This window comes from Lontra canadensis, unplaced genomic scaffold, assembly GCF_010015895.1.
Source record: "Lontra canadensis isolate GAN:19392208 unplaced genomic scaffold, GSC_riverotter_1.0 scaffold3, whole genome shotgun sequence".
Classification (NCBI taxonomy): domain Eukaryota; kingdom Metazoa; phylum Chordata; class Mammalia; order Carnivora; family Mustelidae; genus Lontra; species Lontra canadensis.
Genome location: NW_022630997.1, coordinates 19,821,125 through 19,847,858, shown reverse-complemented (window position 1 = coordinate 19,847,858; position 26,734 = coordinate 19,821,125). Strand labels below are relative to the sequence as shown.

Genomic DNA, 26,734 nt, shown 5'->3' with positions numbered 1-26,734 from the left:
GAGGAAGTGTGAATCTCTGCCAGGCGGCCCAGGGGGAGGTAGGAAGGGCTTCATAGAGCTGAGTGCTGAATGATAAATAGAATTTCTGCAGAAGGAGAAAAGGGAGAAGGCACTTTCTAGCAGAGAGAATGGCAGGTGCAAAGGCCCTGAGGCAGATGAGGGATGAGCACAAAAGGAGGAAGGGGAGCAGAGCTGGGAGCCTGAAGTACTATTTTGTGTGGATTTTAGTCCCCTTACTTAGCTATTTGTTTGTTCATCGTGCCTGTGTGCATATGTGTGGCAGGTGGGTAGGATGGTACAACCTTCCTGGGATCAGCATCCCCAGCTCTAAGTACCACCTGGCACTTAGCAGGTGCTCCATAAATGGTTATTGGATTGAATTTAGTGATTAAGGTGAATGTGGGGAGGGGAACTGGAAAGAGGTGGCTTGGAGGGGAAATTAATGCTGAAGACTCAAGCAGGACTCAGAGGAACACGGGCTAAATCTAGTTGCTGGAAAATGGATAATGGTCAGGAGTTCCAGGCAACCCCTCTCCCCAGCAGCACACATCCCCTGTGGCTGGAGCCTTGGGGGATACAGAATGGAAGGTGACAAACAATGTTTCCCTGCACAGTGGGCATGCTTCCTGGTCCCGGTCTCCCTGAGGCCAGCGTCCGAGGGTCTGGGGCAGTGAGGGACCCAGGGCAGGGGCCACACTCACCGGCACTGGCAGCAGCATCCACGAAGGTGCCATCACCCTGGTTGTGGAAGAGGAAGTTGGGCCCATTCTCATTGTCACAGAAGATGTCTGAGGCACTGCTGCTGAGGATAGGACCCACGCTGACACCGCGGCCCCCTAGGAGAGGACAGCAACCCACAGTGAGTGGCATAAGCAGAGCCTCAGGCCTGTGAGGAGGATGGGTGGGCCTCAGAGGCCTTTGAGAAGCCGCTGTGGCGAGGCCTCTGAAGATCTTTGGGGACAGGGGAATGCTTCTCTGAGCCCAGATCTGGGCTCAAAGTCCTGTTAACATGTGTAGAGGATGATACAAGGAAGGATAAGGCAAGGGAGGGGCAAGATGGTGTCACTTTGTGCCCAAGTCATGACCCCATGACCTATGGAACACAGAGGCCATCCTACAGATCCCTCCCTTCCCTTCAGAAGCTGACTCTCAACGATCCCCCAGCCCAGATCTACCCACCACATTTTTTTTAAAGATTTTATTTATTTATTTGACAGACAGAGATCACAAGTAGGCAGAGAGGCAGGCAGAGAGAGAGAGGAAGGGAAGCAGGCTCCCTGCTGAGCAGAGAGCCCCACGTGGGGCTCGATCCCAGGACCCCGAGATCATGACCAAAGCCGAAGGGAGCGGCTCAACCCACTGAGCCACCCAGGCGCCCCTACCCACCACATTTTGATCAAGTCACAGATTTTCCTGACAACCCCCACCCCCACCTCGAGTCATCTGTATGCCAGTCAAGACACCGGGTGTGCTCCTGGCCCAAGAACACAGGGGACTAGGTTCTGGCTAAGGCTGCAGGATACTTTCTTGACTTTGCTTGGTACAGTAAGCAACTGGGAACAACCTGTAAGTCCACCAACAACGATGGGCTGAATGGAGTGGGCTGCATCCATAGGACGGACCGTTTTGCAGCCGCTGAAAAGACTGTGCAGATCCATATGTGTTGGCTTGGAGGAGGGCCCATGACATACTGTTAAGTGAAAAAGCAATTCACCAAATAATGGTGTTGCGTCATCTTAGTTTTATTTAAAAAAAAAAGAAAGAAAGAAAGAAAACACATGATATTTCTGGATGTGTTCATGCAAGCTTGTCCTTGAGTTTGGGGGAAGTGGGAAAGGCCATGCCCTGCGTTGTTAACCCCAGGCTGCCAGATGGGGTGGGATTCAGGGAGGGAAGGAGAGACAGGAGTTCGCCTTTTTTGGGAATGTCTTTGTGTTGTTTGGCTTGTTGTAACAAAATCGCTTCTGCAGTTGGAAAGGGAAAAATCCAATAATTCCATACTTTTTTAAAAAGGAAGAAGTCAAGCCAGCTCTACATTAGGGTTTGATGTCTCCAAGATAAAATTTGAGCTCCCAGTGTCAACAAGTCCAATATGAAGACATCTGGGTTTTGAATCAAGCCCCGGAAGCCACAGCCCCAGTGCCTGGGAATACTGGGCAGAAGACAGTCTGACCAGGACAGGACATAGATTCTAGTCCCAGCATGGCTGTTTATAAGCTGTGTGACCTTGGGCAATTTATGGTATGCTTTGAGCCTCAGTTTCCTCAACTGTAAAACAGGAGTAGCATGACCTGCTTTTTCTATTTTAGGATCTTTACGAGGATCACGTGAGGTGAGACACATGAACGGGGTTTGTGAACCCTACCATCTGTTACTCAGAGTGAGGTCCGTGGGCCCACCACGGCAGGGGGCAAGCTTGTTAGGCAGAATCCCAGCCCCCCTGCCAGTCAGTACCTCTATTCTAGCAGGACCCTTGGGTGGCTATGTGCCCAGTAAATTTTGAAAGGTGTGGCTCTAACAGGCTGTTCAGTACAATAAGAATAGTTATCAGAAAACTCAGAAGAACTTACTGTTGTCATTTGTTAAATAAGCGGGAGCTCAGGCAGACCTGAGTGATGTTGGGCGCCCCACCCCCACTACCCCCACCAACTGCCTGCCTGGCTCTGGCTGGGGAAGAGCTTTCCATAAAGTGTGCTAAAGTGGGACGGAGGTTCACTTGGTTCCCGGACTCCTCCTGCCTTCTGGGAAAGGTCCCTGGAGGAAATCATGGGGCCTTTCTCACCTGTGCAATGCAGCCTGCCTCCCAGGTCAGGAGTTAGGGGCCAGGAGAGGGGATGGGTCCAACGGCAATGCCACTCCCCTTGCTCTCGTGGTTGAGCTCCAGAGGAACACAGGTAATCTAATTAGCTCTCCAGGAAAGCCCAAGCCTCCTGAAAACGGAGTCACTCAATCCACAGTAATCCTGGGTAGCATCACCTAAGATGGGGCGTGCAGTTTTCATTAGGAGAGCCACAGTGTGGGGCGGGGAGGCTTCCGGATGCCTTTCCTAAGGCCAGCAGGGAGGGCTGCTGAGCTGTAACCTGGGCCCCACGTAGGCCCATTCAGAGAGGAGCCCTGGAGTGGCTGCTGACAGTTGTTCCCTGACCCATCCTGCCAGATTCCAAACCAGGGACAGGCTTCGGTGAGGAACCCTGGGCCTTGTCTGGGCCCCCGGAAATTCCAGGTGGGGCTGTGGGACTTGCCACCATGCAACTCCATCCTTCCTCCCCACTCTGGTGTCCTCCAATTTCCTCTCTGCTTCTGGCTCTCAAGCTGTGACACATTCTCTTCATTTTCTACAAAGCAGGTTATTTCCCTCTTGGACAAATTTCTAAATCTTTCTAATTAACTAATTGGGTTGGGTTGAAGCCTTGTACCATTTGTAACCTGTAATTATTAGAAAATTGCCATGGTAACCACACTACTAATTAGTGACAATTTATTGCCATGGCAACCGGACCATAACAGAGACGTTACCCATGACTCCCTTTTGGCAAGTTCACCGCCCAGTTGGGGAGCAGGTGATCGACAGTCAGGGAGCCAGCCCCTTGGGCAGCGGCCCCAGCAACCTCAGGATGGAGAGCCCAGTTCCGGGCTGAGGCAGGGGCTGCCTGTTGTCTGTGCCCCTTGCTGAGCTTCGGAGGTGCGTTCCCAGGTGGAGCACGTAAATCTTCTCCAAACCAGTAACATCCATCCACCCTGCAGGGTCCATGACAGAGGTTCCCAATTCTGTCTCTTCTCCCTGACATTCTCCCCTCCCCCAATTCTCTCCCTCCTGAGGTTGAGCCCACACCTTCCGGGGTCACCCAAGGGGCAGTGAGGAACTGTCTCAGAGGACGATGTCCCAGTAGGGAGTGAGATTCTACTTTACATCAATTCGTTCTTCTATATCTGCTGTGGCCCATGCTCTTGGGGACAAGCAGCTCCCCAGCTAGGGCTGGAGGGCAGCCCTGGTGATGGGAAAGAAGACCGGATCAGAAAGTGTGCATGTGACCTTGGGCACATCAGCGGAACTTTCTGGGCCTCTGTTTTCTCAGTGCTAATGGGAGGCTGATCGTAACAACAGCTTCTTCTCATAAACTGTCATAAATATTAAGTGAGCTGGTTTTCAGAAGGTACTTTGGAAAATGTCAGGTGCCACATAGTCATTATTAGCTGGGACGATTTCCCACCTGCTAGGTGAATAAAATCTCCTTATTTCCCCAGCACTTGCAGGTTCCTAAGGCCTCCTTTTTCTGCTATTGGGTGCAAACGCAGCTCCCTGCCCAGCCCCGCCTGAAGGCTTCTCACTCTGCCCATGAAGCTGGGTGGGAGAGGTGGAGCGACTGGGGAAAAAGCCTTCCCCTGCCACATTCTGGCAGCCCCTCTGATTATCCACCCAGGGGTCCTGAGTCCCACGGGGTAACCTCATTTACCCTCAAAAACTGCACCGCTAAACCCTCGAACCCTTGCACTCTGGTGAGGTGGACCCAAGTCCGGTTTAGGTACAGGTGATCCATTTCTCAGATGGCATCTAGGCGGCCCTGGGGTGGTCGGCCGCCAAGTTGGATTGTATCTGAGAGCCGGAGCGGGTAGGGGTGACGATGGGAAAGGGAGGCTGCATGGAATAGCGGGGGTGGGGTGTGCTGTTGGGGGCCGGAGGACCCAGGCACGAGGAGGCAGGAGTATTTGCCATGCTAAGGAAGAGCCTCTAGGTCCTTGCTTGGCCTCCGCACCTGCTCTGGCTAAAGGAACTTGAGCTGTGTGCCCTCCAGGCCCTGGGCTCCCTCCCCATGAACTGGGGAAGGGACTGAGAGCTCCAATTTCCTTCCCACTCCTTCAGTGAATTCTCCAGGTTGAAACTCGGGACCAGCGTGGCTGGGAGTAGATACCAGGCCCATCTGGAGCCCAAGCCAGTGGAGGGAGGCTTTGTGAGGCTCGTTGGCCCAAGAATCTGGACTCGTGGGATTAATCTACTGAGACCTCAACAGAAATACAATTCTTGTGGACGCCAAGGCCTGCAGGCTGCCAAGAGCATCCAAGAAACTGCAGAAGAGTAGCAACGATGCTGGGAAACACAGAGGCGGAAGAATGGGCAGTGTGTGTGCATGTGCGTGCTCGTGTGCGCGGGTGTGTGGGAGAAGGGGCAGTGAGGGTCAGGGTAGGATGGTAACAGGGTCTTTAATCCTAAATTCCCCAGACATTCAAACGTAGAATAATATGTGTCAGGGCTGGTGCTGCCACCCACGACCCCCTGCGAGCCGCCCCAGGAGCTGGTAGGGTTCCGAGTACACAGGGTGGAGGGTATTAGACGCGGACATTCCACTCCTCCCTCAATCCTGGCAGCCCCTCCCTGTAGGATGCCACCGGGACAGTGGACAGAATGGGCAGGGGTCTGAAGAAGCCCAGCTCATCTGGGCCCCTGTTCTCCAGTCCCCTGTCCTAGGCACCATCCGCGTCTCATCCCACTCCTGTTTTCCAGGCGAGGAAACCAAGGCTCAAGGAGGTGCGAGGGCAGCCAACGGGCCGCTGATCGCAGTCCAAATGCACATTTGAGTGACCCCAGAGCCTGGGCTGGCCCCAGAGGGCGCTCCCAAACCTTTCTACTCAAGCTTCCTCTCGGCAGAAGAGGGAGCTGGACTCCCGGTAAGGCCCAGAGTGACCAGCCGCAGGCTTGACCTTTCTTTAAAATCTCTTATTTTAGTAGAAGAAACAGTGCACCATGATCGCATTTCTATTATATGAGTATTTGTGTTTGTTTTGAAAGAAAAGTGATGTCCCTTCTTGTCAATCATCTAATGCATGGATACCACAATGTCCTGGGGGCACTGGGTCCCCCTGGCAGGCCCGGGGCTGCACACCCCGAGGGTCCCAGGCCCATCGAGGAGCCTGTCCCTCCAGTTCCGCCTGTCACATCCGCTGGGCTCCCGCTGCGAGGCAGTGCCCGCCTGCCAGCCTGGGAGGCTCTGCGGCCCCCTCTGTTACCCGTGGTCAGCTCTCTGGAGTGCACTGACAGGGAGCCGCCAGAGGCCTCAGCTGGGCTTTAGGCATCTCCTTCTCCTCCAGTAATGACTTCCTATAAATCAGATCTGCCCTCCGCTTTGTTCTACACTGCTCCCAGCCAACAGCAAAAATCCCCACCCCATATCCTAAAGCCACCTTCATTTTCTTTCCAAATTTCTTATAAGGATTCCTTAACTGCCACCTTGCAGCCCAGACAGATGCTTCCTCAAGAGGTGAGGCCAAAATGCAGAGCTCCTGGGGAAGGGGTGGAGCCCGGGGTGCTGGGGAGGCAGCGTGAAGAGGGAGACCAATGGATTCCAGTGGAGGGGCATGAAGAACCCCGTGACCGTACCCAGGGCTGGAAGGTGGGCAGGGGACCCCACGGAGACCACCGCCAGGGAAGCGGTGGGCGGGCTTGCTCTGGGCTGCACCTTGTGCCTGGCATGACGCTCTCTGCATCCAGCACCCAGGAAGTGCCCAGCAGAGAGCCCTGGCATCTGTCCTCCTGGGCACCTCGGACGAGGAGGGTGTTGCTGTCTGCTGTACTCTGAAGGTCCCGGCCCTGAGCCAGGCCTGTGCCAGGCCTGTCCTATGCCTCCTTTCATTCTCATGCCCCCACTGCAGGTGAGAAAACTGAGGCCCACGAGGTTAATAAATGGCCAGTCGCTGCCTGGACAGGACGGGTGGCTGAGGCAGGACCTGTGGCACCAGATTCTGGTGCCACCTGTGCCACCAGACCATGGCACCAGATCCTGTCCTCTCAGCAGCTCTGCGAGACGGTGGTTCAGACAGTGAGTTCAAGGTGCTCAAAGGGGCTGGGGGAGGTGCCCAAGGTCACTCAGGTCTGCAGAGGCCAGTGCAGAGTCCTGGTCATTACCTTCCCTCTCCTTGGGTTCCATGCCGGGCCCTCTGCCACATGGACAACTAATTCTCAGGATTCCTTGCACCCTTCAGGCTCCGAGGGGCCTCAGGCATCTGGGAAAGTCAGGGCTTGGGATTCCTCTTGAACTAGGAACCATGGGGGAGTGGGCTTTCCTCCACTCAAGTCAGCACCAGCTCAACTCAGCACCCTTGGTCTGCCAGTGGCCCTCCTGTCCCCCGAGAGCGGGCATGCTGGCCACTAGATGGCACTGTGACCTAGCAGAGCAGCGCTGCTGGCCAACTCGCTCAAGTCTGGAGAGCTGGCCTCCCTTCCCCCGCGGGAGAGCAGACAGCACAGGGCAGGCAGCACCACTGGCCAGCCTGCCCACCGCTTGCCCGGGCCTCCCCCTACTGCCAGGCACGGCCTAGGCCAAGCAGTTGCTCGAGTCACAAAAACTGGGGGTCAAAATCATGCCCTTGAGTGCCAATCCCTGGGGCTGCGTCCTGGTGGGTGCAAGACCTTCCTCCTGTATTGTGGGCTGGAGCTGGGAGGCTCCAGCTGGAGGTCACCAGAAAGGTCAGTGGATTATGGCTGGTTAAGCTTTGGGGGTTGGGGCTCAGGACGCTAGTTTCTCTGCAAACCCTCTGTGTGACCTTGGGCAAGTCCCTTCTCCTCTCTGGACCTCGGTTTGCTCTTTTGTAAAACAAGAGGCTCTCTGAGGTCTGTCCAGCAGCTGGGTGTTGTGTGGCTGGGCTCTGGGGACCTGTGGCTCCTGGACTGCACATCTGGCTATGGCTGGCTTCCTCCAGGGCCTGCTCGTCACTGCCTGTGTCCCTCCCCTTCTCCAGGCCTGAGGGCCCGAGCCTGGAGCTGAGCGCTGGCCATGTGCCAGAGACTCAGCAATCAGGCCAGGCTCCAGTGGCAGCCCTTACATTTGGGGTCCGTCCCTGGGGCTCAGGGGGGTGCTTTGGGTTAGTTTTCCAGCCAGATGTCCATGTGTCATTAACGAAGTGACAACGGGGTCTGCGGGGTAGAGTTGAGGGGCTTGGCGGGCAAGGAAAGGGTGGGCTGGGGAAGGCGGGCAGACACAATAGTAACTTGGTGGGCCAAATAGGTTCTTCTCAGCCAAATGGCTTTTGGAAGTCTGCAGAGCCGCTCTAACGTGTCCTCTGGGCACGCCAGCTGCCCCCGCCTGCCTGTGTGTTCCACAGAAACTGCTGTCCCTTCCTCGAGCTGCCCGGTCCTTTCAGTACAGCCTGGCTCAGTTGGCTGCTGCTCCCATCCCCATCCGTCCTCCTCAGCTGTCTCCTCTTGGTCGCCTCCTGCCCCCTCCTTGGTTCCTGCCAGCCCCTCCATCAATCCAGCCAGCATGAACAATGCCCTCTTCATGCTCCATCCCAGCCGCAACCTCCTGAATTCTTTTATTCCATGTAGAAGCCTCTCTCCCAGACCTCGCCTCCCTCCAGCTCATCATTTTCAAGTACTTCATCTCCCCAGCCCACTCTCCTTTTCCTGCAGACGAAGGCACTTAATTGCCAAGCCAGCCCAATGCACAGAACTGGGAACTATTCAGAAAAATTGACGGTACAAATCTAGGCTGAAGCTCCTGCATGTTTATTCCTTTTCCCAGGAAAGCATGGTTTATTACTGACACTCAGCCAGGAAGTCTGCACGTTCACGTGCGGAGCTCGCGCGCACTGGCATGGGACTGGAGCTGTGCAAACTATTTTACTGTCTAGCCGTTTGTTCCCACAAACTTCGTCAGACAGGTCAACATCAATCTCCCCATCTCAGCGAAGTGGAAAGTTGGCTAGAGAAAGGCATTATAAACTCAGGAGAGGCTGTGACAACCCTTTCTAGGTAGGGCTTTGAGAGTTGGCTACCTACCCAGGTGTATGGAGGCAGGGGGATGGCCCAAATGACCCCACCCCCACCCCCCACCAACCAAGCATCCTTCTGGGCCCAGGATTTGGATTGGGGTGGGCTGGCCCTTTGGAAGTCTGTAGGGCAAGCTGGGACGGAGAGATCAGGAAGGTCAACCAGCAAGCAGATCTCTACGTCCAAATGACAGGACCAGGACAAGGGAAGCCGAAGTTCACGTGAGACGTGGCTGTGCACAGCTCTGGCTTCCTGGTTTCTGGCACCCGGAGCAGGAACCGGATTGCTCTGCAATCAGCAGTCTATTGGCAGTTTATCAGAGTTTAGTCAGCAGCCGTGCTCGAATTAGAAAAACAGCCTTCCCTAGAAAGATCTCCCTGTCAGAGACTCTGACAATGGGTCCCCCATCCAGAGAGGTGTGTGTATGTGGGGAGGGGGGCATGGCTTCAAGAAAAGGGGCTGGAGAGGTTTTGGAACAAGAACACAATTCTTTGAGCTCAGTTATCCGAGACGGGACCCAGCTGAAGCTTAGGGATTTAGCACTCAATTCCTGGCTGCTTATGTATAAGTAAATAATTTCATCTGCTGTTTGGCAATAAAGAATGCTTTAAACCTCGGCCTTTGTGATTTGTCAATTTTCTCCTCCAGAATGTGTTCGCCCATCATTTGGGTTACAGCGGGGGATGGGGCAAGAGGTTCTGGGGATAGGATGTTATAGTGTTCTCATCCTATGTCTCACGGCCCCCACGGGGTCCCCCAAAGCCCACGCCTGCCAGATAGCTCACCAACCCTTAGAGAGGCAGTGTTGGAAGAGCCGCCTGTTGGGGGTGGGTTGGGAAAAAAGCCTTCATCCTCCCCTCCCAGGGACACAAACCCCCTCTTCTCCCATGGTCGCTGATGAACTAGACTCAGCCTTGCCGGGCCCAGCCCCCAGCCCCAGGCCTCCCGCCCTTCCAACTCACAGCACCCCGGCCCGCCACCCCGCCACCCGGTGTCACTCTGCCTACCTGTGTATTTGCTGACCCCGGCCTCAGCAGCCACATCTCTGAGCGCCAGAATGCCCTGGGAAAGGTCACTGGCCTCGGGGTCCATTTCAATGAGGGCGTCAGGGCCCACGTTACCGTAGGCATAATTGGCGATATAGATAGAGTAGCGTCCAGAGCCCTGGGGAAGAAGGGAAGGAGGGTAGGTGAGCAGGCCCATCTGGGCTCGTTGTGGTCTCTTTCCAAGAAAGGGGCTCTCCCTCTCCTCGTGTAGGACCATGGGTCTTTCTTGGCTCAGCTTCCTCTCCCTGGGGTCTGGTGTGAAGGGCCTTTCGGGCCATGTGGGGCCCAACTCCAGAATCACTTTTCCCTGAGGCTGCAGACTGCACAACACCAGCCCCCCCGCCGCTGATTCCTACAACAAAGCAGCCCTGCTTCTCCTTCTATCCTGTTCCAGAAGAACACATCCCTCCCTCTCCCCCACAACCACCTTTTTATAGACAATTTTCTAATGTGCCTCTCTCCAGCTGAGCTCTCTCCAGCTGCCAGCCAGGGTAGCTGCTCAATAAATATTTGCTGATTGATTGATCTACCAATTCCCATTATTCTCAGTCTCTCTCTCTCTCTCCCATTCAAGCTCACACCAGCCAAGATGACAAGCAAATTCCAGAGTCATCTCCCTCCCCACCTCCCACTCTGGATTCCCTCATTCTGCTATTTCGATGGCCTAAGAGGCTTGGATATGCAGGGGGGCCCCCTTCCAGTTCCTCTGTTTGCCCACATTACCAGAAAGAAATAGTGTATTGCTTCTGCCTTTGTAACACTGTCTCAAACATTTTTTGCCTTTGCATCCAGGAGAAGCCCTGGGCACCAGCTCCTCCTTGCTACCATCCTTGTCTGCTCTGGTGTGAAACCCCACTGACAAACGCTTCTTGTCTGCCTGTTATTACAACCGTGTCATTTTTTCAATGGATGCCTCCTTTCTCCCCAGAGAGCCGCCTGTTTTCTGCCTCCGAACAGTTTTCCAGCTTTCCCCTCATCCTTCTCATCATTTCCCTCCAACCCATCAGATAGCAGATATTTCTTGAGCTCCATCTACCTGCAACGGATTCTGCTCTAAATGTCCCCAAAACAACATCTTCGCTCTCCAGTTGCTTGTCGCCTTGTTTAAACACAAGCTAGAAATATGAAACAATGCGAGAGAAACAGCTGAGTTCCAGGCCACTCTCTTCTCTGCCCTTGGCCCGCGTGGCTGACTTTGATTTCTTCCCCAACCCAACTTCTCGTAAGCTGAACCCCCATCCCACCTAACCGATCACTGGCTTTATCCCTTCCGTGGGAATGTTTTCATTGGAGGAGCTGACGAAGAGCTACTTGTCTGACTGACGGGTGGCTGAGGCCAACAAAGGGGCTCATGGTCTCCTGAGGGGATGCGGACACGGCAACCGTAATACAAGAACATATAGGATTCAGAGAACATGTAAGTTAACTATCCCGAAAATAAAATTTAAAAAAATGTGAACTAGACTGGAATTTTTTTTTTTTAAAGAGAGGGAGAGAGACTATGTACAGCATTTGCTGGTGTACAGAAGAGGGGGTCCCAGAGGAAGGAGCACTGAACCGGCAGAGTTCAGAAAAGGTTTTGTAAGAGGTGTCTCAGCCAGGTGAAGAGTGCAGGAAAGAACCTTCCAGGCAGAGATGATACTCTAGAGAATGATGTATGTAGGGAAACCACAAGTGGTTCATTCGGTGTTGCCGGAATAGAAAATGCAAGAAAGGGTGTGGAGCTGGAGAAGGAGGAGGCAAAGATATTCCCTAAAGATACCGAAGCCCCCTCTGCTTCGGTTATCTGAGGCTCCATCCTGCTGCCAGTGCGCTCCCAGCCTTGTCACTCAGCAGCATAGGTGTCATGGGGGAGCAGGTTAGAACTGCAGACTCTCGGTGGCCTGTCCCCTCTGCCAGACCCGATGAAGCAGAATCTGCATTTTCACACCAACCCCATGTGATCCCCGTGCAAAACCAAAGTTAGAGATGCAGGGCTTCATGGCACAGCTTCGTGACTAGGGGAGAACTCTGAGAGGCACCTGCCGGTGGCAGGAGTATGGCGTATGTGCGTGGAATGATCGGATGAAGACTGAATGAATGGGGCCGAAGGGGAAAGTGTGCCATCCCCGGGCCCACGCCTGACCCTACCAGCTGTTGGCAATCCCCGCCACAAATGGGCAATTAAGCCCAAATGAACTGAAAGGCACTTGGCTGGAAATTAGGATGTTTATAGAATCCCATTATACCTAGTGCCTTTCTTCACTGTATGGGGATGATAAAAGTTGACAAACATAGATGCGTTACGATGGCAGGGGACTGCAGAAATTTGCCATGTGGCTTGAATACAGTCACCCTGGGACAGCGAGGGGGCTGCAGAGATGAGCCTGGGGAGAGGCTTCCCCAGGGCAGTGGGCTCCCCCTTCAGTCTACATCAGAATCACGTGGAGCTCTTGTTCAACCGTAGATGCTGGGTCTCATCCCCCAAGTTTCTGATTTGGGAGCTCTGGGGTGGGGCCCGAGAGTTTGCATCTTGAACAAGTTCCCAGGTGAAGTCGATGCTGTTGAGTCAGGAACCACACCCGGAGAGCCACGGTCTAGGGATATTAGCCTGGTCCTGGTCCAGGCTCTGCCCCTCCGTGGCTTTGTCCTTGGGCAGTTTCCTCACCCCCTTCGGCTGCGTCTCCTCATGTGTTAAAGGGGAATCATATTCCCCCTGCTTCCTGGCAGGGTTGTTGAGAAGATGAAATGAGACAACACATGTGAAAGGTCTCCAAAAGATAAAAATGCTATATAAACATGAGGCATAATCATTATCGATCGGGGAACGCTTCTTGTAAGAGATTGGCTTTGAGCTGGATCCAGAAAGGTGGGTGAGTGATGAGGCGGCTGCAGACAAAGGGCAGGCGAGGGTGCCAGGTTTGGGGCCTAGAGGGGATGGGGGCGGCTGGAGAGAGGACAGGAAGGGCATGTGGTAGGGTTGAGACCTTTACCTGAGGGACGGCTGTCCCACTACAGCCTGCGCCAGAGTCACCCGAAGGGCTCGCTCAAACCCAGACTTCTGCCCACCTCCTCCGCCCTGTGGGTTCAGACGCAGTAGGTCTGGAGGAGGGAGTGCGGGTCCGGCCCAGAGAATCTGCATTTCCGACAACGTTGCTGGTGCTGCTGGTCTGGAGACCACACGCTGGGAACAGGTCCACTAAAAGGCATCAGTGCTGGGGGGTGGGGGTGCTGTGGGGCTGAGGAAGGGGTAGGTGAACACTGTAACAGCACCTGTGGTTAGAAATTGGTGACTGACACTGGTTCACCCAGGGGTAGGGTCGCCGTGGGACAGAAAGGCATCTGATTCGTTCTCAATTTCTGTCTTTGCCTGCCATTTAACTATGAGACCAAGGTCAAGTTTCTTAATTGCTGGAAGCCTTAGTTTCCAGATCTGTAAAATGGGGATAATGACAGCAGGTACCTTGTAAGCCTATTGTGAAGAATCAGTAAACAACGTGAATAAAGCCCCAAGCTCAGGGCTTGGTGTGCTGCTCGCTCATTACGGTTAGCTGTCATTATTGTTAAGATTGCTTCTGTGTTTCCTACACTGCGCAGCATCCCAGAGTGGCCATGACCTGGCTCTATTCCCCCCACCCCTCTCCAGTTCTCAGGACCCAGGGATTGCTAGGGTGGCAGTGGTGGCTGGACCCAGAAAGGAGTCCCTCTCCTGGTGGCTGACCCTGTAGGGGCTTTTTCTAGTTCCCCGAGTGCCGGCGTGCCAAAGCTTTTTTTTTTTTTTTTTTTTTTTGTATTTCACATGGTGCCTTTGTCCTGTGGTTAAAAGTGTGGGCGTGCAGATGACCTTGTTAGGACAAAGAGTGCATTTCTTTGTGATTAACCTTCAGGCCCTGTCCCCAGCTCGGAGATGATTCTCACCTTGGCCAAGTGTGGGAAGTCTTGGTTCTGCAGGAGCGAGGCAGGAAGCAGGAGGCTGGCAAGAGGCTCCCTGCAGTGGCCAGGCCTGGCACCCTCCAGACCCTTCTCACTCTTTTGGGGCGGCTCACAGAGCCACGGCCTCCTCCTTCCCTCCCACCAGGCAGGAGTCCAGGTGGCAAAGATTCAGGTCAGGGCTAAATGTGGCTTCACAGCCCAGCTTGGCTTCTTTTCCCAGCACCAGCTTGTTAAGAAATAAATATTTATACCTGGCACCTGCCTTCTCCCAAGGCCTGGAGGCCCCTGCTGTGAAGATTCACGCTGAATCCCCAATCCCCTCGGTGCCATCTCCATCCTGAAAGGAGCCAGGCCCCTGGCCCCTTGCCCCTGCCCCCGGAATGGAAGCTAGACAGCAGCTGGGCCCCTGATTTACTGATGCCTGTCTCTAAAGCCAAGGAGGGGGCAGCAAGGGAGCAGGTGACAGGAGGGATAAATGGTCTCCACGGCAAGACTCAGGCTCTGGTTGGGGCTGCTGGGACGCAAGCCTGGGCCGGGGCCACCCCCTGGGGCAGGTGGCTGTCTGCTCCTGCCCCTCCCCTTCCGCCTTTCCTCCCTACCTGCTTTGGCTTGGCACCTGCCATGGGGTAACTAGCAGGGATGAAAGCAGTGACCGAGCTACTGATTAACCAGAGGACTGGGACATTCAGGCCACCCTCCACTCACCCACTAACCAACCTCTTTGTCATTCCTTCATCGTTCCACAAATATTTTCAGCAAGAGCCGTATGGCTCAATGCCTGGCACATAGTAAAGGCTTAATAAATATTGGCTGAATGACTGAATGATCACAAGGTTTAGAGCTGGAAGAGTCTGATTCATGTCCTAGTCACACTGCCAATCTCGTTGGGGGCCTCAGGCCAGTCAGTGCCCAAGCTGGGCCTTAGTGCCCTCCTCTGCCCAATGGATGCAGTGAGGACAGCCCCTGACCAGTTTCCTTGCTGGTTGCTGGGAGAGCCTCAAGGGAGAAAGGATGTGAAAGCAGATAGTAACTCACCCTGCAAATCTTGTCAGTATTTAGCACCTGCTACATGCAAGGCACTGTGGGGGGTGCAGCTTTGGGCTCTGCCCTGGACAGTCCCACTCTGTCGGGCCATGTCTGCCCGTGGGCTCCCTTCCATGTCCCCTGTGGGCTCTCATGTTGCTGTGTGGCCCCCTCTTCTCCCCAGACCCCCATGCACCCTTAAGCTCACCGTCCTGTCCACGCAGGCCACGGAGCGCCCGGCAAAGAGGCTGGCCACACCGCGGGCCACGTTGACCTCGTCACTGAGGATGTCTTCCCAGCGGTTGTTGCGGAACTTGAACAACTTGTCCGTGTACGTGGCCACCCCTGGAGAGAAGAGGAAGGGAGGCTGGTGGATGGTGGCCCAGTGTGCAGGTAGGTTTCGGGACACCTGCGCAGTTGGTTGGGGCCACAGGTAGACAGGTCATCGAGGCAAGGTGAGTGCTCCCCACAGCAGGAGGGTGAGGCTCTCTCTGGGGGTTGATGGGGTGTTTTCGGTTGAGAGAAGAGACTGGCTTGTGAAAATGGCCAACCCAGGCCTCAGTAGCCACAGATCTACCCTGGGTCTGAGATGACCCTCAATAGTGGGGTTCACACCTGGCCCCCTACTCCTGTGCCGACTATACGGGAGATCTGAGCTTGCTGATATTCCAGCACCCAAATCCCACCCAGGATGTCTCTTTCTCCGGGACCTCCTCCTGCATTCTCTGCTAGATCGCAGGACCTCATTTGGGTCTGAGAAGAAACAATGCTGGTTGGTAGCTGGGGCTCTAAGCCCAGATCCAGGAAGTGGAGCTCTGACGGACTTGTCGCCCACCCCCAGGGGAACCCGATGGCAGCAGGGTCAGGGTCAGTGCCCAGGTGGGGTGAAAGGGGTGAGCAGCCCTGGGAGGCCCTCGGGGGCCGGGGTCTCCACCCCTTTCAGAGCTGGGTGGAGGCCGAGGACCACTAGCTCAGGGAGTCACACGCATGGCACTGCGCGGCATACCACATGTAACTGTGGGAGCTTTGTGGCCTCCCGGAGCTCGCTCATGGCCAAGGTTTATTTGGGGAAGGGCAAAGAACTTCTGGTGGCCAGAGGCTCAATCCCTTGTAAGACCACTTGGAGCGCTCCACTCTGCCATGACCCCTAGTTGGTTTCTTGCTCATGTGAGCCCCAGAGCGTTCGTATTTTGGGAGGGGTCATGTTCCACGCTCAAGGTCTGGCATAGGAAACACAGGAGAGACAGCAAAGGGGCAACTGTAGGAAGCTGGGAACGTGAGCTGGGGGACGAGTGGCCCTGGGGACAGACCCCTGCACTTGACTCTCTGGCTGGCCCAAGGCGGAGGCCATGGCTTAGGCTGAAGGGAGCTCTATGGTGCAGTAGTTAAGACCTTGGGGTTTAAAGTAAACAAGCCCCCATCCTGGTCTCTGTTCTACCCAGATTCCACGATTCTAGGGGCTAGTTGTTGACTTTGGGCAAGTTGCTTAGCATCTCTGAGCTTCAGTTTTCCCATTTGCAGATGGGATGAGAGTAATAGCTACATCTAGTTTGCTGTGAAGAATACAGGAGTTGATGTACACGGAAGGCGAGTACAGCGCCCCCTCGAGGTGGGGGGGTATTAGCCAGAAGTGGTCATTCCCAGGTTACGGATGGGGCCCTCTCCAAGATCCTTTAGGGACCTCGGCTCCACACTGCCTGGTGAGAGTCTGTGTGCGAAATGAGTGGCTGAGTAGGACTGAGGGAGTGGGACCTTGTTAGGAGAGGGCACTTATGAAGGATCCCTCAGGGAGTTCTGTCCAGGAGAGGACAAAAGGCTTTGCTCTCTAAGTGGCCTCCTGTGGAAACCTCCTAAGGTTTCCACAGGGACCAACGGGTTTGCTGTGTGGTCTGTGGGGTCTGGCAGTGGCTTCCGAGATGCTCCCCAGACCCTAGGGAGCTGGCCCCGGAGCAGAGCCCTCCTACCCGGCCTGACCCTCCCAGAGGTGCAGAGGCCCGTCCGGGGGAGGGAAGGCCTTTCGTGAGCAGAGCTGGAAGCCAATCCGGGAGGCCTGCCAGTATTTGTGTGTGGAGGCTTGGGCTGGGGAGTGCAGCTGGGGTGGGCACAGAACTGCTGTGGCTGGCTAGGGAAGCCCACCGGGGCAACCGAGGAACTGGGTCTGGATGGAAGCACAGGTGCCGACTCTCCTTAGCTTGGGGCCTTGCTGGCCCTTTATCCTCTCCAGCCTCGGTTTCCTCATCTGGGCCTCAGGGTACCAGCCGAGCCTCCTCCCTCAGAGGTGGCTGTGAGAATTACAGGATAAAATGCACTGCAGCCCCCAGCCCCGGGTCGGAGCTGCCCAGGTCGGCCCATGCTACCCCAGTCCGTGGACCGCAGCGCCATCCCTGGGGGCCAGACGTACTTAGAAATTTAGATTTTGTTCTTTCACATTTTAGAAAGGTAACACAGTGCACACACCGTTTATTACATAACACCCCCGGGAGGGATGGGGCAGCACCTTGTAATTAAACACATTAATATTTCTGCAGTAAAATAGATGAATATTCACACTAAGTGGGATAAATAAAGCCTATAAATAGCTCACGTCAGCTCAGGACAGGTTTTGCCAGCAATTCATTTTCCCACAAACTTAAAAAAAAAAAGCACCTGAGGCTTTCAGAGTGTTTTGGATTTGAGGACTGCGGAGAAGGGGCTGTGGGCCTGGACTGCCGTGCTCGAGGCTGTTCCCGAGGCAGTGGCAACCTTGTCATCACTTCCCAATGCTTGGGGGACCTCTGATGATGGCCCTGCAGGCTTCTGGGTCTCTAGCCTCCACCAACAGCAAGCAACCCTTGCCCTCCTCTGTCAGACCAGGGCCCCTTTAGATAGTCCCTCCAGCTAGGCTCGTCCCCCCTGCAATACCGGGGTTAACTTCTAGCCCCGCGTGGGCCAGTGTGAGAAAGCAGCTGCCAGCAGCTGGGGCTCTGCGGAGCTTGACACTCACCTCCACGTTCAGTGGGAGCAATTCCTCATGCTGCGGATTTCCTGCCTCAGCGAGACCAGAGGAGCGTATGTCCCCAGGGTGACTCTGTCCTCCTCTGTTTGCCTCATCACCTCCAACTCCCCCTGCTCCCCCAAGATAAACATTTCCCAGAGTGTGCTTTACGGAACCCTGGTCTCTGTGAGCTGCCTGGAAGATTCTGTGATCATCTGAGTTTGGGAACGACCACAACTTCCATCCTCCTGCTTGGAGAATCTCAATGGACATCAGTCTATTAAAACTTTGACAAGTCCTGCAATAAATTACCTACTGAATCTTATTTAATCCAGCCTGTCCCGAGCACAGCTCGCCACGCAACCCCTTTGTGCAGCTCACCTATTAGCACCCTGCAGAACGAGCCCTGGTCTTAGCCAGCTGCTGTGGTAGGGGGCTGCTCTCGGGCCAGGCCCTGGGCTTTGTGGCCGGAGGGGTCAGGGCGTCCCGTGTTGTTAGCTTCCCCTGTTCCACCTCCTGGCTTCTGAGCTGACTAGGGACGCCCAGAAGAATAAACTAATTAAGGTAAAATGTGCAACAGTGATGCAGAGCCTTGTAGATCATAAATGGGAACGGCAAAATCAATGGCAGGCCCTCTGCAGGCAGAGGCCTGGAGGCCCGGGCGAGGGGAGACGGGAGCCCATGATTTAGGAGGAGCAAATGCTCTGGCAGCTGCAACCTGGGTAATTAGGTGTGTCAGGAAGACAGATAAACAGCGGGCGGTGTGGGTCGATGGCACCGGCAGTAACCACCTAGCACTGGCACCCGGCTCATGTCGGTGTGCAATCTGCCTTCTGGCTCCTTGTAGCTGCCCTCCGCCCTGGTGTCCCGCACTGAGTCGGTGGGCAGCTGACCAGGAAGAAGAGAGGCTGTTAGTTGCTGGAGAGAGGGGCTCTGCTGAGCCCCCTGGGGCAGATTCTGAGAGGACAGAGGCCTGGGAGAAACAGAAGAGGGTTTATGGGCAGGGCAGAGTGCTCTAGGGGTCACAGCCCCTCTGAGACGCATGTCTGGGGACTTCCATTCCCATCCTGACTTTGGCATCTGGGTATTGAAGGAGACTTGAAGGTCTCAGAGGACAGTAGGACTGCCAGTTGCTACCAGGCGGCCGGGGGAAAGGCCCAGTAGGGGAGGCTCAGGAGTCTGCCACCCTGTGTGCACCAGGTATGGTAGGAGGCCACCAGGAAAGAAGAGTCTCTGTCGCTGATTCCGGGTGCTTACGGTTCGTTCAACAACAGGAGGGACGGGTAGAGGGGATGCCGTGGGACCACAGTGAAACTGATACTACTTAACATTTCTGCAGCATTTCACATATATTCCCTCGTGTGCCAGCCATTTCACACCCATTCATTAACCCTCACCACAACCCCGAGCTGGGAATGATTTGCCTGCTTGATTTATAGATGAAGGACCCGAGGCGCAAGAGACAAGGGACCTGCCTAAGTCCCCACAGCTGACAGAGCTCGGAGGGGCAGGATGGGATGATACATCCTGGAGATGCCATGACGTCGGGGTGGAAGGGGCTACGGTGATGAGGGAGGGCTTTGTGATGGAGGAGGCACCTGAACCTGGACTTGAAGGGTCCGAGTAACAAAGACTCCTGTGTATAGAGCACTTAGTATGGCCAGGCTTTGCATGAAGCTTCTCTTTTATAAACACCATCTGCCCTAAACCCACCTTGAGAGGTGGTGCAGCACCTTTCTCCCAGATGGAGAAATTGAGGGGGCAGAGAGGTTAGTCAGTTGCCCAGGGTCCCAGCCGTACTCTTTCACCCCTCACTTGGAGACTTTCAGGGGACATCAGTCTATTAAAACTTGGCATAAACAGAGAGACAGAGGCCATACAGTTTGCCCAGAGAGAAGAATTTGTGGAGGTTGAGAGGGAAAAACATGCAGGGAAGGAGAGACCCACTAATGCCATGCAGAATTCTGCTCCACTAATTCTGAGGGCAGAAAGGGCCCTTGGTGGTTTCTGATCTGGGGAAGACGGTATCTCCAGAAGGTGAACCTGGCAATGGAGTGAGGCGTGGGGTAGCAAGGGAGAAAAGGTGGCCACTTCTGTGATGATAGTAGGAGTGGGAGGAAGCAGGAGATGCAGGAGGCAGGTGCAGGAAGGCTGGAGGTGGGGGTTGAGTGGGGCTGAGTGGGTTGAATGGGACAGCGACTGAAGCAGGGGCACCGGCCAGCTAGGCATGAGAGCAGAAGCTTGGCTTCACACCATTTGCATTTGTCAGGTTCACAAAGTGGCTGAGAAGACATATCCAAGAGGTCATTGGCCATGAAGGTTAGCAGCTTACAGGGCAGCAAGTCTGGGGTAGGGGCGGAGGGGAAAGAACGTGTCCCAGGAGCAGCTGCAGTCAGGCATAGGAAAAGAAGGGACAGATATGGAAGAATCATCAGACAAATGGGGAAGGTTCTGCATCGAGGGCAGGAGTGTCCATCAAGCAAATGGCCCTCAATTCACTATCCTGTCATCCCTTCCACACCAAGCTCTGCCTCCAAGGGGTAACTGCTGGAAGGGTGAGCTGGGGTCATAGAGGGCTCTTCCTGAGGATCATTGGTCTGAGTGCCTCTTTCCCCATGGGCTGCCACCACCTTGGGGAGATGACGAGACTTATGGTCTGGTACAGGTGAAAAAGAGAAGAGTGAGCAAGTATGTGTGGTAGGGAAGAGGGCTCTGCCCCCAAACTCCTTCATAAGGCAAAGAGACTACTGCCAAACAGCCAGGGTCAGGAGGGAGCCAGCAACATCCCCTGGCCTAGGCTGACCTTGGGCAAGCCACAAACTTGTCCTTTTCTTATTTGTGGAATGGGTACCTATTCATCAGGCTGTTGTGAGAATTAAATTCTATAATGTATGTGAAGTACTTAGAACAATATCTAGCATAAGATAAGTTCAACAAATAATAAAAACAATATCATCATCATCATCACCATCATCACCATCACCACCATCATATCATCATGACCACCTTCACCATCCTCATCATCATCACATCATCATGACCAATCTCACCATCCCCATCACCACCATTCCCATCATCATGACTATCCTCACCATCCCCATCATGACCATCCCCATCATCATGACCACCATCACTGTCCTCACCATCATGACCATCCTTATCATCCCCATCACCACCATCCCCATCATCATGACCACCATCACATCATCATGACCATCCTCAACTTCCCCATCACGACCATCCCCAACATCATGACCAACCTCACCATCTTCATCAGCATCACATCATCATGATCATCCTCACCATCCCCATCATCATGACCACCATCACATCATCATGACCATCCTCATCTTTCCCATCATGACGATCCCCATCATCATGACCACCAGCGCCACTACCCCCCACCATCATCATCCAGGAAATGACAGGGCATTCAGGAACGCAGGTCTTCAATGAGCCACATTCCAGGAAGCAACTGTATAAACTGACACAGAGAGTAATATGCTTTACAAGACCTAGTCAATGGAAAGCCTACGAAGCAGTGATGGCTTCAGGGGAAGAAAGAACTAGTTCAGACAAAGGGCATTTTAATAAAGAAGGGAGCCAGACTCCCCCTGACCCTGATAGAATTTCTGACCCGAGTCTTCCCACTTCCATCCCTGGGTGAAAGCGGAAACCTGACCAACCCCTGCCAGGTGCTTCATTCACATTAGCTCATTTAGATGTCTCTGAAGTTGTGTCGGGAAGACAGGTTTGTCATTTTACAGACTGGGACTCTGCAGGTTAAGTCATTCGCCTGAGGTTGCACAGCTGGTGGCTAAGCTGAGCTTCAAACTGCGGTGTGACTGCAAAGCATTCCCCTGCCCCCCTTCAAGTCAGAGAGCTGGAGTGGGGGCTGGCAGAGGGCAGTCTAGTCCCTGGCTCCTAAGAAAACTCATTCTGTGTTAGGACTGAGAAAATGGCCTTTGGGGGTCCCAGTTTATGGTAGTGTGTTGACAGCCTCGTCCATCCTTACTTCTTATGGGCCCACATGCAAAAGGAGCCCCGTGGGGATGGGGGCGGGGAAGCTGAGCAGGTCATGAGCTTGTCTTCCCAAATGGCGCCAGGCTGGGGGAGCTGAAGACCAGAACGTCGCATCCCAGGAAAGCATGGCGAGGAACGAGGAGGACCTGGAAGCCTACTAGGAAAGAAGCTGGAGACTCAGCACCATGTGGCTCAGGCTTTCCCAGACACAGGAAGTCAAGGGCATTCTGGCGAAGTGCAAATTCTGGTCCAGTAGGTCTGGAGTAGGGCCCTGACAGTCCGCATTCTGAAGAGCTTCTAGCTGTTGCCAGTGCTGCTGCCAGTAGCGAGATGTAGAAGGCCTGGGCATCGCTGGACCTGGCTGGCGAGGGAGCCGCTGGACCAGGGCTGTGCTCTCCAAAGCAGCCGGCCCACCTGTGGTGTGGGCAGAGGCCGGGAGTACAACCTGTCCCCAAGTGCCTTTCGTTTTTGGCACAGTGACTGACTCTTCCTCTCCGCCAGGGTACAGGAGTCCCTGCCGACAGCCTAAGGGTGACACGGAGCCCAGAAGCCATCAGAGGAAAGAGTGATAAATCCAAGTTCATAAAAATCAAAATTTTCTGCATTGCAAAGCCCATGAGGAACAAAGACAAAACACAAATGACAAACCAGGGGCAAGTGTTTGCAACATGCATTACAGACGGAGGGCTCATTTCCCTAATTTATAAAAAGGTGTTATAAATCAATAAGAAGAAGGCCAATAATCAATAGAAAAACCGGGCAAAGGCAATGAGCAGACAAGAGATTCGAATATATAAAAATATGCTCAGCCTCACTAGTTTTGAGAAAAATGAAAATTAAGACTACACTTAGATACCAATTTTTTCCTATCAGATTGGCAATATTAAAAAAAATGATGGCACGCTGTGTTGATGAGAATGTTAGGAGATGCTCGCTTGCAGCAGGGCCTATGCGAGTGTCACAGGACTGTCCTCTGATCCAGCAATTCCCTCCTCCCGACGCCCCTTACAGACACGCCTGCGATGGTGGACCACGGCGTGCCAGATAAGCTTATTCACTTGGTAAGTCATCTCAGTGTTCATCAACAGAGGACCAGTGCAGTGACGGGCAAATCAACACAGTGGAGTACAATACAGCATCCCAAGAAAGAGCAAGCGGTCTGCGTGTGGCTGTGACATCATATCCGAAACTGTCGGTGGAAACAAGCAAGGAGCAGCAGTGCGAGCGGAGTGTGCTACTGTAAGTGGAGAAAAGGAGGGAGCTGTATGTAGATGGAAGGCAGCAGATTATCAGTGACTGTTCTGTTGAACGGAGGGAGTGAACCTCATGTAAGGGGTGGGGCTCGCAGTTCCTGCTGACCATGACCCCAGGGTCTCGAGTTGCCGGAGAGCTTGGGCCACAAAGCTCAGTGGTGGACCAGCGCCAGACCCCTAGAGGAAGCTGCGGGAGGTCCTGTGTTCTTGGATGTTGAGAGAGGTGCTGGAACCAGCCTCTTGTCTCCCTTCGTCCTATGTGCTCTCCCACCTGGTTTTCACCAAGTCAGGTGTTGCCTGAACCACACTGGCTGGTCAGTTTCCATGTCAGTTAAGCCATAAGCTGGTTTCGTTGGCCAGGCCTTCTTGGGATCGTGGTTGATCTTCCTCTGGTCCCTCCCTCCTCCTTGTTTTCTAATTCTTAGTCCTTGACCCAGGCCCTCCTGGTATCCTTTTCTGAGTGGTATCTTTTTTACGGGATGGTCCTTTTTTGTTTCTGCTCCTCGAGTCTCTCTCCCATGGGCCAGGAGGGAGGCCTGACACCACCATCCAGGACACTTCTGGCTTTCTTCACGTTGCCGGATTATAACAGCTACTGTTTGGAGAGTGCTTATTAAGTCCTAGATACCATTATAAGTGCTTTTCGTTCAGTGTCTCAGTTATTCATTCAAATGTCTGTATTAAATGTTTATTAAGTGACATTAAGTGGTCTTGGAGATACAGTGACAAACAAGACTAAGTTTTTATCCCTGTGAGGCTGACTAGCAGAGCAGAAGAGATGAACCACAAGCAAATATATAGTCTACTTTCAGATAGGGCTGTGTGCTCTGAAGGGAAATAGAGCAAATTAAGGTCATCGAGAGATATACGGCTATGCTTTTCAGGTGTTCAGGTGAGACCCCATCTGAGGATGAGCCTGAATGAAGGGAAGGAGTGAGCCCTGAGAACAGTGGTGGGAAAGGCATTTCAGACAGAGGGAACAGCAAGCATGAAAGCCTCCGGTGGGAACATGGTGAGCAAGAGGAAGGGTGTAGGCACTGAATCAGAAAGGCATTAGGGCTCACATCAAGGAGGGGTACGGTAGGCCATGGCAGAGACTCTGGGCATAGTCTATGGAGCTGCTGGAGGGAGTTGAGTTTATGAAGTTGATATGATTTTTCATATTCTATAGATGATAGGGTTGAGGCTGAGAGAGGTCACCCAGTGAGTAAGGTGCAGATCTCAGGGTCATACAGACTAACTCCCACTGCCAGGATATAGGGTCTCAACCCTCTTCCAACATCCCAAAGGCTGGCTGAGGGAGAGGACAGGGCCATTCTTCCACAGGTCCCTCCAATGCCCCAGCACAGGCTGAAGGAGCCCCCAGGCACATGCCACGATCAGGCATGGGCTGGCAGGGCTCCTGGAGGGGATCTCAGATTGCCCACAGGGGGCAGGTGGCAGCGGCTGAGTGTTGTGCCAGCTGGACCCCAGGAAGTGCTGAGATGGCACAAATGTCCCAGCTCCACACCCTGCCCACTGTCGATGAATCAATTGAATCACTCAACTGCAAAATTAACTCAAACCCACAGACCTCCCTCGAACCCACAGAAGGTCACCGGGAGGTGCACGTCTGGAACGGAGGCTTCTGGGCACTGGTCACCCCCAGCACTGGGGGCCCAGCTCCAGCCTCTCCCAGATGAACATTTGTGCCCCGAAACCCAGGACCTTCTGGTGGGGGGGCTCCATGCTGTCTGCCTCCCCTCGTCCTCCCTTTGTTGGCAAAACTTCTCTCATGCCTGATGGATCATGGCTTGTTTGTTCTTCCTGGATTTACTTATCAAGTTTAGGTCGTGCTCTCAGGACCTTCAAGGTCTACCTGGGTCTGGGGCACCAGTACAGAGACTGTGCCTTCAAGGAGCTTCAAGTCGGTGAGAATCAGGTACCTAGAGAACTATAAGGCAGCACTGGGGACAGTAAATTTCAGGAGGGCAGGGTTTTTGTCAGTTTCATTCAGGGGGCACTCTCAGTGCCTCCAACAGTGCCTGGCACACAGTAGGTGCTCAGTCAATATTTGTGCAGTGAATGAATAGGTTCATGACTGAGTGGAACTTTGGTGAGGCAAGGCTGACCCGGGAGCTGACATGACTGGTGGGGGGGTGGGTCGCCATTCAACTTCGACAGCACCTGGGAATCACTTGGAAAGCATTACAGTCTGATAGCTGGGTTTCACCCCAGAGGTTTGGATTGGACTGGACTGGGGTGCACCTTGGGAACTAGGAGTGCTAAGAGCTCCCCAGGAGATTCCAATGTGCAGCTCGAGCTGAGCACCCCTGCTCCCGGCTTTGCAATGGAACGCTCCAAAAGCGTGGGAGGGTCTCCAGCCTCAGAGCCACTGAACCCTCTCCTCCCAGGTGCTCAGTGCCTGGTGAGTGGGGAGGACAGTCTGTCCCCTTCCTCTGGCATCCCGCCTGCCAAGCCCATGTTCAACACCACCCCTCTTCCACAGTTCTCCCTATTTCTGCTTCCCTGCCCTACTGCCTCTTTCTGGAGACTCACCCCTTCCACGGCTGTCCCTGCTGCTGCTCCCCTCCTGACCTTGATCAACTTAAAGGGTTGATCAGCCCATCAATTAATTGTGTCCTAATCCAATCTTGGCTTAGTTGGAGAGAGGGCAGTAAATCCAGCTGGGTAATCATGCCCTGATATTTGTGTAGGGATAATTACTATCTCTCAGGCCTCACTTGGTGGCAAGATGAGATGAAAACCCATAAAACACCACTCAGGGCTGTGGCTCATTGTTTCTTGGCTGCACAGGGCTGGCTGTCAGCCAGTCAGCCCCGCCTGCCCCTGCCCCTGCCCCTGGAACAGGCCCCAACCTCTTCCCCTGCCATTCATGCCACTGGCGGGGCTTGACATCAGGGGCAGTCTCGGGTGTGGATCCTGGCCTGGCCTCAAAAACCAATAGGGGCAACGTTATGGGCCCAGGGAAAGCGTGTGTGTGTGTGTGTGTGTGTGTGTGTAACATTATGGGCTAAGGGAAAGCGTGTGTGTGTGGGTGTGTGTTGGGAAAGAGGCAGGGAAGGCGATCCCCAGAGCCAGGCAGTCCTCTGCCTCTGGGAGATCAGAAGGGACCAGGATGGAAAATACACAGGTCTGAACTGCAGGGTATCATCTAGACCAACCCAAAATGTTGTCATCGTCTGGAAGAGGCCAATGCGTGTCCCACCTGGCCCCTCAGGGACATGAGGCTCTGCATGGTTTAGGAGGACACCGTGGCCTGAGACTTCCTTGCAGATGTTCTGGCTCCATGGGAGTGGACTTTGTTCTACGGCGCTGAGCTTAGGCTTGAGAATGTGGACAGGGGCTGGGAATGACCTGGATTTTTAGCCCAAGAACACAGCCCCCAACATGTGCAACACTGAGCACCCTCTATGAGTCAGGCTCTCCACTAGGCCCTGAGAACACAGAATTGAGTAAGGCCGTGGAGTATCCTTTTTTTTTTTTTTTAAGTATTATTTTTTTGAGAGAGAGAGAGAGAAAGCATGAGCAGGGGGGAGGGGTGAAGGGACAAGCAGACTCCCCACTGAGCAGGGAGCCCAATGCGGGACTCGATCCCAGAACCCTGGGATCACAACCTGAGCCAAAGGCAGACACTTAATTGACTGAGCCACCCAGGCGCTCTGGCCATGGAGTATCTTAATTAAAGGGTGGATCTGGAGTTGGACCCCTGGGTTTGAGTCCTGGGACTTATAAGTAGTGT

General features: G+C 54.1%; 1 protein-coding gene across 4 annotated transcripts in view; it reads right to left on the bottom strand.

Annotated features, from left to right (window-relative positions):
- CRTAC1 (cartilage acidic protein 1) overlaps positions 1–26,734 on the bottom strand; it is a 147,778-nt gene that overhangs the window by 36,574 nt on the left and 84,470 nt on the right. For all 4 annotated transcript variants that reach the window (XM_032882798.1, XM_032882817.1, XM_032882826.1 and 1 more), the window contains exons 4-6: positions 14,951–15,087; positions 9,769–9,925; positions 702–836 (exon numbers count right to left, since the gene is read on the bottom strand). In XM_032882798.1, the coding sequence (XP_032738689.1) occupies positions 702–836; positions 9,769–9,925; positions 14,951–15,087 (429 nt within the window). The remainder of the gene's footprint in view (positions 1–701; positions 837–9,768; positions 9,926–14,950; positions 15,088–26,734) is intronic.